Below are 18,141 nucleotides of genomic sequence, written 5' to 3'. Positions count from 1 at the left end.
CATCCCTCAAAAAGTCCATGAAAAAATTAGATTTTTAATATGCATTTTTATTTGTAGTGTAAAGTTTACTTTACAACATCCGACAAAAATGTTTGGCCTATTTGCATTTTAAGTATTCTTGATTGTTAATTGTTAAGAGAGTGCGGGGAAAACCCCCCAAAAATAACGATTTTCTTGACTTTTCGAAATAAATTCAAATTAACAGAAAAGTTCGAAAATTAACACTTTCCACCTCACGGAAAGTTGGAAAGCCATTTTTCCGGGGAGTTGTGGAAAATGAAATTTTTCGAACATTTTCATCAATTTTACTTTATTTTGAATCGATTGGTGATCCCATCTTTCTAGCATGTTTAGAACAGAAAATTTTTGAGTGGTTTTTCGCGCGCTCCCTTAACAATTAACAATCGAGCACTCAAAATGCAATTAGTCCTAAAATTTTTGCGGGATGTTGTTGAGTAAGCTTTACACTCTTTATAATCACATAGATAACAATGCATCTACCATGATAAATGAATGGAAAAATTCGAACTAAGGAACGCACAGACATCAATCTAAAAGTGATGCTTATGTATTGTACAGACTATGAAACTTTAAGATATGTTTGAAAATTTGGATATTAACAAGTGAAAACAAACAATTGACTGAGTTAATTGTTGAAATACCATGTATAGACAGTGTTGATTACTCTATCACATTGCACATACATATACATGCCACACACATACAACTGATAATCCCATATTAATACATACTATAAAATTTGCATCTAAAGTGTGCCCTCGTGTGTTAACAGTGATGTTTACAAGAAAGTGTTTCAAACAAAAGTTTTTCAATTTTTTGTTTACAATCAATTTTTTAATAAGGAACATGTTTTACATTTAAACCTTTGTTCTATCTATAACGGTTTACAAGATGGGTCCTTCTGACCTAAGATCCAATTGACCCATGTTGCTCATTTACGAACTCGACCTCACTTTTTACGTCCTGAGTGCGCTGTAAAAATTTCGGCTTGGTATCTTTTTTCGTTTTTGAGTTATCGTGTTCACAGACGGACGGACGGACAACCGAAAATGGACTAATTAGACGATTCTATGAACACCTATACCAAAATTTTTTTCGTAGCCTCAATATTTTTAAGCGTTACAAACTTGGGACTAAACTTAATACACTATGAATGTATATTTCATATATAAATGGTATAAAAACTGTCTATAATTACAGTACCACTAGTGCCTACGTAATGAATAACTTTTATGATTTTCAGGTAAATAATCAATTATGATCGAGCTTTAATTATGGCCCATTCTTCATACCATTCAGTGTATTACTAATAATAATAATATATACCTATGAGTATGATCATAATAAACCTTTCTTCCAAATAAAAAATAAATAAAAAAAAACATTAAAAAAGATGAGTGAATATTGTAGTTTTTTTGGAGTGGTATTTTGTCTCTATATAAATATATAAAGACATCACCTTAACTAACCACAATAATTTATAAAACGAAATCACATCGATTAATATAGATAATAATTATATTTGTGTTTCCTCTTCTGATTTATTTTAGATGGATTTTTAAAAATATTTCTTTTTATAATTATTTAGTGTTGTGATATATATTGTTGTGATTTGAACATTTTAGTGAATAAATTGTGCTTTTTAAAAAATTAGTAATATGCTCCGATACGTTTTGGTAGGTTTTATTTATTTTTTATTTTATTAAGAATTTTGGAACGAAATTTAAAATTAAAAATAAGTTTTATAAAATAATAAAATAATTTTAAAATAAATAAAAAGATTACATTCTAGCTTGAAATCATTATGATATAATTTAAAAAAAAATATATTTAAAACCTTTTTTTTTTCAATATTTTTATTTATGAAAAGTTTAAAAAATTTTCCTATTATGGCTTTCTGTCATAATAATCAATTTTGTGTTAATAAAAGTAAGCTACTCAAATACGTAAATTGCTGAAAAAGCCGGAAAAAATGCATGTGTTACAAAAGAAAAAAAGTTAAAAAAAAATTACTAAAGTCGAAAGTCGAAAAATTTTTTTAATTTACAAATTAGTATTATTTTTTTTAAATTTTTTTTTTAGATAATTTGTTTTTTAATTTTTAAATACGCTATTTAAAAAAAATACTACTTATTTATAAAAACAATCAAATTGAAATTTCATTTTATTAGCAATATTTTTTTTTGTTTATTGTCTTCACTTAATAAAATGGTTCTCTAACAATTGTGTTCTGTCTAATCATTTTTCAAAAGTTTTCAATTTTCGGTTCACCGTGACTGTTGATGTTTTCATATTGGTACAATTTAAAAGTATTAAATATCAAGTTTAGGTAGTACTATCGGTAATGGACTTTGCATTCAGAATTTAATGAAACTTGGCAGAGTTGTCCATTATTATATCATAATTAACCAGTTAAATTTTTAGGGGCCTTCAGAGAACTGAAAATCTGAACGTCCAGTTTTGTGAAATAAATTAAAATCTGTGATTTCCCATAAGGATCAATGTTAAAATATCTTATTTTCAGTTCTCTGAAGGCCCCTAAAAATTTAACTGGTTAATTATGCTATAATAATGGACAACTATTAAGGCGTTTCGATACCAAAACCAAAGTGTTACCACAAAACTGAAATTATGTGTGTCAATTAATAAGTATTTAATACACCTTCTGTACCTATAAATTTCAAGTCGATTCTCTGTACGATTTAGACGATAAATTCATTATTAAAAACATTGCCCTTTTTACATGGTGGTATATGAAGAAGTCGTAATAAATGATGATTTTTTAGTCAATAAGTGCTTTTAAAAATGTTACCATTTACATAAAAAACTTTTATCAACATTCCTCAAGTTTTAAACTTTATAATCATACCAAAATTAAGAACTGTGCATAAAATTGAAAAACGTTCTTTGGTAAAAATACTGACTTTGATAGTTAATTTCTCATAAACCGTACACAGAATCGATATGAATTTTTCACAAAAGATGTACAAAAGGATGTTTAATGGATAAATAAAATTTTAAATTATTGTTTTCATTTTCATTTTTACGGTATCATAAGAATTTTTACGGTATCTTAAACGCATAAAAATCCTTAGTATTATCAATTTTCGATATTAATTTTAGGAAATATTTTCGTAGAAAGGAACTCCGAATAAGTATATCAACAAACCCTTGTATAATCAAATAATTATTTGTTTCATTTCTGAATTTTATTTCATTTATTTCTGTGTCTTTAAGTTGTGATATAAATCCCGAAATTTCCCGGATTTTAAATTTTCAGGAAGTCATTTTTAATATAGATACTCAGCTAGGAGAGAATTAAAAGTAATTAACTTCTTAATTGTCTGACGTTTTTGACAGTCATTTCAAATAGTCCGGCCATCACGTGACTGGTCAACTAGGCAATTTTTATGACGTAAATGTAATAAAATGATCTAAAAATATCGTAAACTAGGCAAATTGTATGATGTAAATGCAATAAAATGCTCTAAAAATATCGTAAAAGAGTCAAAAATCAAAGTAGGTTTTCTTTTAGAAAAGTTTTTTTTTGCATAAAAAGAATCTGTGATAAATTTTCTTCATGATGAAAACTTTTTTGAAGCTCAATCACCGATTAATTTTTCTACAGTTAACATTATTGTAAGTTTTTCCATAAGGTACTGTGTTAAAAATTACAATTTTAGAATGAAATAATTCAAACTTTTGCCCCGCAAGAGACCCCAAAACTGTGTTTATTTTGATCAAGGGACTTTGAACTATCATTTATCACAAAAAAAAAAAATGAACATTCATTGTACTTCCTCAAACAGCCGGTATACTGAATACATAACTATTAAATAAAAGCTGGCCTTTAAAAACTAATTTTTATTTAATTTATTTACAAACATTTTTTGATAATTTGATAATTTGACAAATTGTTTAATAAAAAATTTATGATTGTCAATTTAAAATAATAAATTATAATAATTAAATAAATAAAAAAAAATAAATAAAAAAAATGAAGATAATAATGCTAACAGTAAACTCGTGCCAGAAAGTCGTTAAAAACAATAAGAATTAAAATATTAAATAAAGTAAAAGTATTGTCTCCTAAACAATACTAGCGGAAATAATTACAATTGTTATTTAATTTTGAAATAATAAAGAAAAAAATTAATTTCACTCGCCTTTTTTAATTCATCACTGTATGTTTTCAAGATTTTGTGCATCAAACACTTTTTTATTAGTAATTTCTTTTCTTTTTTTTTTAATGTAATTTTCTTTTTTTAAGAAAATTTCTATAATTATATGAAAATTTATAAACCCTGAAAAGACACAATGAAGACATATTGCCGTTCTTTTTCGTGAAGGGCATAAGCCTTACGAATACGAAACCTGCCCATCAAAATTTACTAAATTTTCAAAACAATTAATAAAATTAATTTTTATTTCATTTTGTTACAAGTACCTATATATTACATCTCCACTGAATAAAAAAATTATTTTTAAAAATCAAATTATATTTTTGAAAAAATAATTTGGACATGGAATTTTTATGGAAAGAATTGTTAAATATGCAATTTTTCTTTAAACACCCAATTGTAAATAAAAAGTTAGGTAACATCAAAATTAAATAAAAAAAGCAAAATTTAGAGACGTGGACATAAAAAGTAATCAAAATACTGTGATCTCGGTATGAGCAAAAAAATCATCAGAAAAGTTAATACGGTTCAGTATCTGTAATTAAGAAAAAGATAGTCAGACAGTAAGCGGATGAACTCACTTTCGCTTATTCTTAATTATGTATGAATAATTTTTTAAAAAATCATTAACGAATAAATAATTAATTATTTTTTAGTAATAATCTCCGTTTTATAGACATATACAGTGACTACATGGCTGCATATACAATGTACTCAGTGTCACAAAAAATGCACGGATTACATATAATGATATATGTAATCCGTGCATTTTTTGTGACACTGAGATAGGTAATATGAAATATATCAAGGTATCTTCCAAACAGCTCAATGGATTTCAACATTGAAGATATCTTTATATTTGTCTCAAAAACCCAAGTGTTCTAAGATAGGTTTTTGAAAAAACAAAACAAAATGGCGGATTTTTGGAGCCAAATAGTAATACGTTAATAAAAAAAATTAACAAAACCTATCGAGTAGGATATCAAAATAAATGAAATTGAAAGGAGATTACTATTAAAATTTAAATTTAATTAGGAATAATAAATTGGTTTAAAAGTTTTAATATAATAAGAGGGTATTTTTAGTGGTGGAATGCTAAAAAGTCTAAAATAAAATAAATAATTTAAAAAAATAATACACCCGGCTGGGTTAAGTAAAATCTGAAAAGAAAGAAACAAGCCCAGTAGTTTACATATAGCGACTTTAACAATCGAAGCCCTTTAGAATCTAGAATCAATCAAATCTTCCCAATAATGGAATGCAACTATTAAAGTCGCTTTGTGAACTACTGGGTTTGTTACTTTCTCTTCAGATTTTATATAACGCAGTCGGGTTTTTTATTTTTTTTATTTTTTATTTTATTTTAGACTTTTTAGTGTCCCAGTACTAAAAAAAACCCTCTTATTATACTATTTTAAAATTTTAAAGCCAATGTATCATTCCTAATTAAATTTAAACATATAACGTATATATATTTTTGTAATCCCCTTTAAATTTCCTTAATTTTGATACTACAGTATTCGATAGGTTTTGTTAACTTTTTTTTTATTAAAACATTTTTATTTTCTATGTAAGACTCGGGTTTTCGTGACAAATATAAAGATACCTTAAATGTTGAAATCTATTGAGCCGTTTGGTAGTTACGCGTGGTAATAAAGAAATTTACATACAAGATACCCACGAAAAACATAACCACTCCTTGACAGTCGGATAAAAAAGATTAAATTAAAAATGTACTATGGCCACGAAAATTTTTATTTTAATCCCTCCTGACAGTTTTCTTTATTCAATAAAGATTTTTAACACCAAAAAAGGGACTGTTACATTTAACACCCAGCTGGAAGATCAGATAAAATTTTTTTATTTAACTCTTTCCAGCAGCCTAAGGCTGAATGTCTTGAAAAAGCCTTTCCAAACGTGAAGAAACTGTTTTGTTTTTACAGCAACCATCAACCTACAAAACAATCATCAGACGGTTTCGGTTAGAATTTTTATATCTATAAAAGTGCATGTCAACTCCAATACTATTGTTAGCAATGAAAGATGTTGTATCTTCGCAATCCATAGTTTATACGAACTGGGGCAAATTGTTATTAAATTCACTTGTTTCAAAATTTTCGCAAGATGAAATTTGATAGATACCTATTGATGATTCACCCACATAAAACAAACACAAAAAAAAAATTTAAAAATTAAATGTGTGTCAGATTGTTGAAATAATATTAAAAAAATATTTTTGTAATCTTTTGAAATATGTTTATTTATTTTTTATGCTAAAATATTATTATAATATTGCAAATATTAACGTTTTCCATTATTAACTCTGTGGTATAAATAATAATTATTAAGAAATTTTTGCTTCATTATTTTTAATTAATATAAATTAATGTCATTAATATTTTATTTCCTTATACATAATATATCATAGGCGTAAAATGTTATTTTTTTTTTTAAGATTATTATTTGAATATTTTTTGTTCTTTTAGTAATTAACTGTAAAGAAAAAGTCTTTATAAAATATTTCAAGTTAATAAATAAAGAAATTAGATTTTTTAAGCTTGCGTACATTGCGCAAACTAGTGTGACTATTTATGTTATCCCAATAAGAAGAAATTAACTCAAGATTAAAAAGTTTAATTCGTAGTTATATTTTAATACAGAATGACTTAAATTTATTTATTATGCTAATTCTTACCACAACTTAATTCCATCGATCATATCTAGTCGGTATATTATTAAATCGTTTGTACCTATCTGTGACGGTGATCAAATATCACGCAAATACTACTTAAGATATGGAGATGTAATTTTTAATTGTTTTTTATTAATTATATGAAATAATTTTAAGCTGTACTTAGGTAATGATCACATTACTAATTATGTTTATCGATAGGTATATCACTAAATAAGCATTGTATCACTGTCCCTCTTTCCACTGAAAGTGGGCAAGTGTTCGGGGCACGTAATCGACGGCGGCTCTGGATTGCCATCAAAAATATAACTCTGTCGGTCCATTCAACGCGTGAAGTACACGATTCAATGGCATAATAATTGATCTGTGCAAACAAAGACAAAATAATTGATAATTATTGCGATTTTCAAAGTTTCTAGCCTCAAACTTATGAAGTATTATATTTCTTTTAATGATTTTATATAATTTAATTAATTATCCCTTATCTTATCCTTATACATACGCAAGGGCCTCGTGATCTTTATGTGTCCAGGGAGGGCCTACAAAAGTTTAAAGATGGCCCTGGTAAGTATTCCGTTAAGGATAGATAATTCACTTTTGGTAAATGAAATTAATATTTAAAATGTATAATATTTGACCGTGAATTATGTGTTATTAGTACGTATAAGTTCTACACATAGTTTTTGGCATATTGATATCGTTTTAAAATGATGATTATACCATGTATATGTGAAATATATCAAGGTATACTAAGTTTAGTCCCAAGTTTGTAACGCTTAAAAATATTGATGCTACGAACAAAAATTTGGGATAACATTTATTTGAAGCATTTTTTTATAAGCATCACTGTTTACCCGAGGGCGCAAATTAGGACAAAATTTTGATGTCCATTTTCTCCAAAATTGAAAAAAGATAAGGAGTTGCAAACTTGCAGATAGCTTCAACTAGTAGTCTTCTAAAGCAATCTCGAAAAACAAACAAAAAATACATTCAAAAATTTTCGAAGTTTTCCAAAACCAAATAAATGGCGGCCGAAATCTCACCATAATTGTGTTAGTTTTTTAAACTCTTCTATTCTAAACTGATATTCCATCCTTTCTATACTTGGTATTTCAACAATTAACTCAGTCAATTGTTTGATTTAACTTGTTTTAAATTAGTTTTTTATAAAAATTTTTTTACGGAATTACTTATGAAATTATTATTAAATCTTTTCAACGCGAACATTTAAAAATAGAAATGAAACTTATTACAAGACCCAGTTTATCATACTGAAATTGTTGGAACATAATACAACTTCTATATATCTCTATATCATGTACTCCACAGGCAAGGTATTTTATTAAGAAGGTGGTAATATTTATATGGTTTGATGTTTTTTTACAGGTTTTAGCAACAGTAATCATAGCAGTCTCATGTCGACCAGAACCACCTAGTTCATATGCTGCACCACAAGGCCCTTCAGGTGGATCTTATCCAGCTCCTGCACCCCGACCACAATATGGACCACCTCAACAAGCACCTACCGTTCATAAACACGTATATGTACATGTGCCACCACCAGATAATGAATATCCAGCACCAAGAAGACCACTAGAATATCCACCAGCACAGAAACATTACAAAATCATCTTCATCAAGGTAAATTCTTACAATAATTTTGTATAATTGTTTTTAATTTTACTGTTCGGGTCCGAAACCTTGGATCCATCAATCCTGAACGAGATCCCGGCGGAGAAGCTGTGGTCTTTCTGCATGGCGTCTGGCCTCAACAAAATTCTATAGCTTCATTCGATTTTAATAGCGCCTCTTACACGAAGAAGTCCCGTGTTCGGGTAGCAGGTCGTTTTCAGGAAGGCGCAGAGAACTCTTTTTCTTGTTGCTAGGAACCCACTTGCGGCACCCCTCTTTTATTTATTGTTATTATTTTAATTTTACTATAATTTTAATTCACTAATTAATGTCGATACTTTAAACAGGCTCCAACTCCCCCAACTCCAACAGCACCAGTCATTCCAGCCCAACCACAAGATGAACAAAAGACACTTGTTTACGTATTGGTTAAGAAACCAGAAGAAGCTCCAGAAATTCAATTACCTCAACCAGTTCCAACACAACCAAGTAAACCAGAAGTTTACTTCATTCGATACAAAACACAGGTAAGCATCAATATGCTTGGAATCCACCTCCAAAAAAACAGTCTCATTATACGCTAATTTCTTTTTTATATAATTTTACAGAAAGAAGAAGGCGGATATCCAAATAGTGTTGCACCAGCACCATCAGGAGATTATGGAGCACCAGCAGGACCTGCACCAGCTGGTCCCCCAAGTAGTTCTTATGGCGCCCCATCGTTTTAATTTTAATTATAACTATTTTACTTCATTCAGATGGATGATCTCTCATCTTCAACACAAAACAACGTACATATTAATTTTAATTATATGGTTTTTCTCCAAGAGTAAGGGATAAAAGATGACGTTGTGTTATGGCACAAATTATTTCGAATATTCGAAAATCAGCATTGTTTGGTGACATCATCACGTGGTTTTTGTTAGTCAATGAAGATTGATAAAAACATCTTACATTATTTTTAATGTGTATAGATTTTAATTGCGTTCTTTACTCGCATCTAAATGAATAAATTCATCATTTTAATAGATACGCATGCGTAATAATCTACGAGAAAATAACATCTTAAATTTTTTACGCACATTAATACGCATGAATTTTTCATCGCAATCATTATTTATTCTTTTTGATATGAGTAAAGGACACAACTTATTTTAAGTAAAAATGTATTCGATTCGAATACTAGGTGACACTACATTATCCCTATCCTATTCTCTTTGTTTCCTGTTTCAAAACTTACAGTTTTAAAAACCATATTTTTAACTATAGTATTATAATTTTTTAAATTGTTGTAAATACCGTTATACAAAATGTTTTTTTTAATTTTAATTTTTTATTATTTTCTATGAAAAAAAAAAACAATAAAGATATTTTTTTAATTTCTTGATTTTCATAAATATTCCACTCCGATCCTTATATGAGTGAATTGTCGTCGAACAAATCAGGCATGATGAAGCTTGACGCTGGCTTTGAGCGTCAAATTAGTGTTCCACCAAGCTGAAAAAAATAGAGTTATAAATTAATTCAGCGCCAAGCGTCAAAAAAATATCCATATCGTTGATAACTTGAGATGTACATATACTAAAATAAATTCACTAACCCCGTTTTGAATAACAGATATCGTAATGAGAAATAAACAACTATATCCATAATATCTGCTTACATGCGATTACCAATTATGGATTAGTTAGATATTTGAATAAAAATATATTTAGTCAGTACTATCAAATTCAAGCATGAAAACTTTGTTTATCATTTTACGATGTGACGCTGCTAAGTTTTTGTCAAGATGGAAGCTCGGGATGGACTGATCATGTGACCTAATTTGACGCTTAAACTAAGCGTTTAGCATCAACATGAAAATAGAGCTTAACATTGACATCACAATGTGTGTGGTCATCTCACACATGTCTGGGTGTGGGTATGGGTTGGAGTTCGTAGATGAATCAATTCCTCGACCACTCGAACCAGTAATAGCATGATGTTTGACGAAACAATCTGCTAAAATAAGACAAAATAATTGTCGTAGAATTCATATTCCAGAAGTTCTATAGTTTAATTAAGTAAACCAATAGCATCTTGTATGTAATATTAATATTATTTATCTTCGATAGTTTTATCTTTCATCCAAATTAATTGAATTTATGGAACATTTTTATTACTTGTATCGGGAATTAAATACCTTTGGGATATTTTTAGTTAGTTATTTCTTGTTAAAACTTCTATATATATCGTATAGACAGACAGTACTATATTTATTATTTATTTCCTCTTGAGTCTAATCGAGTTATATGATACAGTAGTAAAATATTTTTTTAATTCATGGATAAAAATCTGATATGATTGTCACATCTTACACGACTTCTGTGTTCAAATTCAGGGATCAAAATCCGATATGTCATATCTTACAAGATTACTGTGTACAAATTAAAATTATTGAAGTTATAATGCATCTCGTGGTGTGTTATGAAAAAATGATGAGAGATGAAAAATTGACCAAATTCGAATTATTTAGTCAGTATAATTGAAAATTTTGTAAACATCTTGACATAATTAAAAATCGTTCCTTTCCTTACTTCAGAACTTATTAAAGGATGTTCAAAAATTATTTTAGAATTTTGATAAGTTAAAAAATGTAATTGTGAGCCCCGTTTTTCAGCTTTTAGTTTTTCCAAACATTAAACTGTTAATATCTCGAAAACGAAGAAGTTTACGAAAAAATCACAAAGAGCCTTTTTGACGTTAAATGACCTGTAGAACCTAGAGTAACTTTTACTTGATTCAAAAAATGTCATTTAACTGTTTCTGTGGAGGGGGGGGGGTATGCAAAAATTGGACCAAATGGGTTTCTGGCAAGCTCCAGAATATTAATCTATAAGCTTTTCTGATCAAGAATCAATTGATAAAATGCGGTACTCATATTTTGCTGTAAGTCCGTGTTCAAACAATTATGCGGTTAAATTTGACAGAAATATGTAAGTAAAAACTCAATTGTTTAGTTCAGGCAAAGAATACATAGGCGCCCATGGGAGGGCTAGCAGCACCCCTGTTTCTAATGAATGACGTGAATCAAGATGATGATAGAACCTAGTATAAAATAAAATCATACATTTTTTATTCATTTATTTATTACATAAGTTTGTTATAAAATGTTGTGTAATTAGACATACGATTTTAATTTGTTTTTTACAAATCTAAAATTATTTTTATCACAATATTGTTCTTTTTATACTGAATAGTTTTAATAATTTTATAATTTACAAAATTTTTAACATGGTACTATAATTAAAGTACAATCGGATGTAAAGAAAATGAATCAGTTGAACACAGTCTATCTAAATCATCACTCATGTGAACTCAATGCGAATTTTTCAGTATGTATGGTATCTAATTTTCAGTATCTGTGTTATATGCTACCGACCACTTCAACGAAAATGAGCATTTTGAATATAATTGACCACAACTTTGATACCACTAGCTTGCTGGACTATATAAACAAATGTTTATTTCCCTTACTTAATTTATTTTCTACAATCCTTAATTCACTAGGCTATCTACTTATTGGCGTCATAAGTTCATTAATTGTGAGTGGACAATTGATTCATTTTTATTATATCTAATTCTGTAAATGTAATAAACAAACACTAAAGCGTGGTTTAAAATGCAACCCAAAAAAATGATATTTCAATGCTGTATTTCAGATGTGCGTATATTAAAACACATCAAATTGAAAGTGAAATTGTGTCTGAAACTATTTATTTCGTAATTGTTTTATTTCTACAAATTTGTCCATAAAATTCATAACAATTATCAAAATATTGAATTGAATTGAAAAACATCATCTGATTATATTATTCCAAGATGAGGCAAGTAGCGAAATTGAAATTTACCCCATTATATCGATATAGAATTTGAATAAAAATTTATAATATTACGATCATTGGCATACAAAATTGGCAAAATTTCGATAGTTACTAAGACAAATTTGGCATAAATGTCAACTGAAGGGGTGGCGATCGACATTTATAAATTTTCGGTCGAAAGCAATTAACTTTGTTTTAACATGAAGTATTAGTATTTGCCGGCACACTTGCGCTAGTAGTATACACACATGATATAAATTAAAATTTAAAAATTCACAAACTTATGTAGAAATAATTGTATTTTTTAATATTTCTAGTAATTCAAGATCCGGCATATGTAACAAATACGCCATAAAATCTCTACAGAAAAGATGAGATACGTGAAAACGATACTAAAACGCACTTAAAAGAAATTGAAAATGTTTCATAGAGAGAAAATTTAATTGGAAAATTTGAATCCTTAATGACAATAGGTATTATTGCTTTTTTTCGATGCTGATGAAATGCATCATACTTACAGAACAGAACTATCTAGTATCGAATAGTAGAGCTAATAATATGGATTAGTTACGTAACGTTAAAGTTTAAATAGAAACACCCGCTTCAAATATTTTCTTTCGTTTATTGTATTTTATTGAATTTAACAAAAATAAAGTTAAAATTGACATATCCGTCAATATTTGTGGTTGTTTCTTTTTTATCAAAAATTTTATAAAAACGGCAATAAACACAAATTTAGTGTTCTGCAGGCTATAGTAAGTACCCTTAGCCTGATCTTAAAATAAAAGTTTATTACTAGCGTTTTAGAGTTTATGGCGAATTTGTTACTGCCACATGATCTTGGATTATGGTATGTGACTAATTATATTAAAAAATTAGCCTGGAAATGTAGCCGATATCACAGACATCGTGAATAATAGTTAAAATTCATATATTTATTTTAACATACCCCTGTTTAAACAATAAATTTGTATAGATTAATATAAAATTATTAATATTTGCGTTTTAAATCTTTAAATATCCGAATAATTAAATTTAATTTTAAACAACAATTAAAGCTTAGAAATGTAATGTAACTGTATCTGAATCTCACAATTTCGAGTACCGTTTCTTTAAAAATATTAGAAGGAAAGATCATACCGTGATTTCGAATTGAACAAAATAGTACCGGTGCCCCAGAAATTATGATATCAAGCCTAGTCCAACATTTTTTTTCTATACGAATACTTTTGTAAGACGTTCTCATTTATAGCAAATTTTTAATTGCGAACCAAACATAAAATTATTAAATATATATTTCGGAAAAAAAAAGGACAGTAGCTGAAATCAATGATATCATTCGCATTCCTCAGGACAAAATTTAACTATGGTTTCAATTTTAAGAACTAATTTTGGAACTATTTTTGTAAAATAAAAATAAAAAGCATTGAAGCACCATAATAAAAACTTAGTTATCTATTTGTTATAATACAAAAAAGGGGGTGGAATAGAATTTTTTCCACATATTTCATTATAACTGATAAACAAGTTCGATTTCAATACAAAATAACGATATCGGCGATTAATTATATAAATTTATTTTTGTTTTTTTGTAGTGAAATCGAATACTTCTGAAACATGCATACAATCTAAAAAATATATATTTTTTAAATTTATTAAAATATTTACAATATTTATTTACAAGAATTCTCATTCGTTTTGAAAACTTTTTCTTAAACAAATCTCAGAATTTAACACGTTCAATGCTCGACTTGTTTTTTATAATTATTCAGGGTAATAACCAGAAAATTCGAGGGTGGAAGTTTACTATACGCCAGTCGATAATCGAAATTCCATATAAATAAAAATTATTTATCCTTATTAAATTCTTGGTTGCTAAACTTTAATATTTTGTCAAATGTGATTCCCTCAATCTTTTGTGTCGCTTTCTTTATCCATTTGGAAGTAATAATTTTTATATAATTTTCTATTTATCTGTTTTTCTATCTATTACAAATTTTTGTCACTAAATTTCATTAAAAGCACCCATCTCTACCAGACCATAAAATTTTCAAAGAAAAATAGTTTCGCTGTTAAGGTAGTCCCTTCGATTACTGACCGGCAGACGGATAACTTTATTTCGAATTTGAAGGATATATCCCAGACTTATTAAAAATACGAAACCATCGAGGAATGCGCATTAGAACGTGTAAAGTATTTTCAAGACGAATGCAATCCTAAATGTAATATTGAATACTGTTTCAAAAATAATTTATTTTTACAATTAATCCACAAAGATATATAAGCTAATTAAAAATTACATGGCAAAATTTCTGAAAATAACATTCAGCATTAAACTATCAAGGCAGCGATTTTTTTTGGAAGGTTTAGTATTCGAAATTTTTTAATCACAAAATAAAAATTTTCATATATATTCGAACATTAAATAAAATTTTAAGTACATACATTTACAAAAAAAAAAAATAATCATCATCATCATCATCATCATCACAATAAAATAGTGATCAAATTAAAAATGCTTATTAGGTCTCTGTTTAAGGATGTTTAGGAAGCTATATTTCAAATATAAGAAATGCAGGTTCATTAATTTAAACTGCGTGACATTACATCGATGGTGAATATATTCTCAGCAATGTGAACCTTGGAGAAATTTTTTAGATATCCGTTTCATTTTAATTGGGATTTATTGATTTTTTTAAGTTATAATTTTTAATAACGTGATTAACGTTTAGTTGTTACGTCTTTGTTTAGGAATGGCGAGCCAATGGCACGCAACACAAAACTTTGGGCACGTCACCGATCATAAAGTTCACTGTGAAGTATCATATTACGAACGGACGCGAGTCATCTTATAAACGCGCGATCGTTTTTTATTGTAATTACATCGTGAACTACTTATGTATAAAGTTACACATCTTAAACATCCTTAAAAATGAAGAATTAATAAGATTATGAAATAATCTCAAATAGGACACAACCTGAAATAGGACAAGTAATTCTTTTAGAAATTATAGTCTACAAAATGAATTTTCGAATACCATAATTATGGTAATGGGAAAAGTAGTTAGATGTCTGGAAAGTTATTATTTATCCATTACAAGTATTCGAATCATGTAATATATAGACTGCGTATCTCCCGCTCTACTTAGGAGCTTAGAACTAGAAAAACAAAACACTTGGAAATTGGAGGTAAACATTTTGCGTTGCTAATTTTATTAGACACAAATTTCTATCCAATATTCCTTTTGGTTACTCGAAATCTATATATTTTATGCCATCATCATTTTATATGAATTCTCTGATTCGTAGTCAAAATGCAAAAATATAATTTCACAAAATTTTTGGTATAAACTTAATACAATAACAACCTTAAAATTTAAATTCTTTAAAAAACAACCTTATAAATATCATTAAAAACAATTTCCTCTGCCAAAAAGTACAAAAATATAATTAAAAAATATTTTTAAATATTGATTAACCTCAAGAACACTTAAGAAAGGATAGATCAATCGGGTTAAAATCACATTACATGAAGCATTCCCACATGAGAAGAGGTGAATGTAAAACTTTGTAAAGCAGAACACAAATTAAATGTTCTGCGACGTGTTCTATTTTCTCCCTAGAGTTTTATAGATAATTAACAGCAGGATATACATCTTAAGTTGAAATGGCGGAGCTAGAATATTTTATCATACTATTTATTATATAAAACGAGTAATTTATCTCTATATTTAATAATCTCTCTGTTTTTTCCTTCCATTATTTCAGAATAGAAACAAAAATAAATGAAAGTGATTCCGATTTTAAATTTGCGCTTAAATTTTGAGCCACATTGTATCATTATGATTTTTAGGAGATGTGGTGTATAAGATTTAAATATTAATTAATGGTATAAATAAATGTAGCAAAAAGCAGCGACTATATCCATGCATTTAAACAAGTTTTTCAGTCCTATATCAAGTGTTCTTAATAAATCTCTTACAATTTAAAAAACAACTATGAGTATTTTTTTATTTTTGACACTGAGCCATTATCGTTTTGTTCTGTTCATAATCAGTTGGATATCTTCTAATAGTCTAATCGATTTTAATAATCCCCTATAATTCTATCATTTATATTAATTGTTTAATATTCATTATGATATGTCTCTGCCAACTGAGAATGACTAACATCTTTTTTAAAGAGAGACGCTACCATCGATTTTAAGACTCAAATAAGTCCGTAACTAATAATTATAATACAACCTAAATTTTTCTAAGTACAAAAATTTACTCTATAAATCAAACCTTACTTATCTTCTATCAATTAAAATTATTTTTTAATTATATTGCTATACAAAATATAAACAATTTCAAATTATTACATGCCGTATTGTATTTTTTCTTGAATAAATATCAAAATTAAAATTTTCATTTTGTGTCTTTTAAATTTTAAATATTTAGTAGCACCTTTTAAATTAAAATAAAAAAAGCTTAGCATATAGCTTTAAAGAAAATAGATTAATCAAATATAAGCTTAAAATCATTATTTAGAAAACATATACAAAAATAATCATAAATGCAAAAATAATACCTTAAATAACACCTTTACGAAATTAGTTTTTTGTCCCACGAATATTTATGGCATCATCACCATTCACGCATCTTAAAAAATTTGGAACGAAATTAGTTACAATTGGGAGCATTGGTTGGAAGATGATTAATCACTGGCCATCGAGTCAATGAACATGAAAACGTAAACGGTTGATATTTAAAAAAAAAAATCGACGAACGAACTTATATTAACCTTTTCCCCACTTAACTACCTCGTTATTTCTTTCACTTTCCGGTATTTCATGTAAGTCATACTTTTTACGCTTTTCAAAATCAAATTTAGGAATTAATAGGATAAGTTAAAAGTAAAATCCGATAGTTGAGAATAATATTTTCACGTTTATATTATTAACTTAAGGACAGGATTTGAAAACTTACAAAAATTAGTTTATCACCGGTTTTTTTTTAAATCACAAAACAACAAAAGATTCAATTCGAAATGGCCAGTAATTCTAAAAGAGGATTAAACAAAACTTGCCAAAAGAGAAGACGCTTTTTGAGAGAATGAAGTCATTAAAGCTAGCACTTTGTTAGTAAAAATTTAAACTTAGCAAAATTTTATTTCGAGTACCTAGGCATTTGTTTCAATAACCACGTTTTAACTCGAAGTCAATAAAAATTCATTCTTATAAGTTTTCTATAGATTATTTTTTCAGGTTATAAGGGTTGAATTTGTGGAAAGATGTATTTCACAATAAGATTATAGACGCATATTTAAACAGACTTTTCGAGAGCTTTAACCGAGTACCATAACATAATTCGTGTGGCAGAAAAAAAAGTTGAATAGATTGCAATTAAGATTATTCGCCCAAGGAACATCATAAAAGCAATAAAAGTAACTTAACGGCAGGCAATACCACATTGTCTTAGAATTACTTCCGAATTTCTCTACCTGCGAAGACTATCACTGAAAGTAGAAACCGTGCAAGGAATGTATTTATGCGAACATTAACAATCATTCATTGTGGTTAATTTAAAAGTTTATACTTTTAAGGTGGCATGCAATTTAAATTTACATAATTAAAGTGAGGTGAAAAAAATTGCGTCAAAATGAAAAAAATATGACACCTTGTACATAATTTAACATTTAAAATTTTCTTGTTTCAATCTAAGCAGTTATAAATATTTTACACGGTTTATATAATTAAACATTTAGTTTT

General features: G+C 27.7%; 1 protein-coding gene across 1 annotated transcript; it reads left to right on the top strand.

Moving 5' to 3' along the window:
• Nucleotides 1-1,539: 1,539 nt before the first annotated feature.
• Nucleotides 1,540-9,441, top strand: LOC123293236 (proline-rich extensin-like protein EPR1). Its single transcript, XM_044873986.1, has 4 exons — nt 1,540-1,697; nt 8,281-8,535; nt 8,874-9,053; nt 9,135-9,441. Exons 1-4 carry the CDS (start codon nt 1,680-1,682, stop codon nt 9,252-9,254), a joined length of 573 nt encoding a protein of 190 aa, XP_044729921.1. The 5' UTR covers nt 1,540-1,679; the 3' UTR covers nt 9,255-9,441.
• The last annotated feature ends 8,700 nt before the right edge of the window (nt 9,442-18,141 follow it).

Source organism: Chrysoperla carnea, chromosome 2, assembly GCF_905475395.1.
Source record: "Chrysoperla carnea chromosome 2, inChrCarn1.1, whole genome shotgun sequence".
Taxonomy (NCBI): domain Eukaryota; kingdom Metazoa; phylum Arthropoda; class Insecta; order Neuroptera; family Chrysopidae; genus Chrysoperla; species Chrysoperla carnea.
This window is presented reverse-complemented; position numbering and strand designations above follow the sequence as displayed.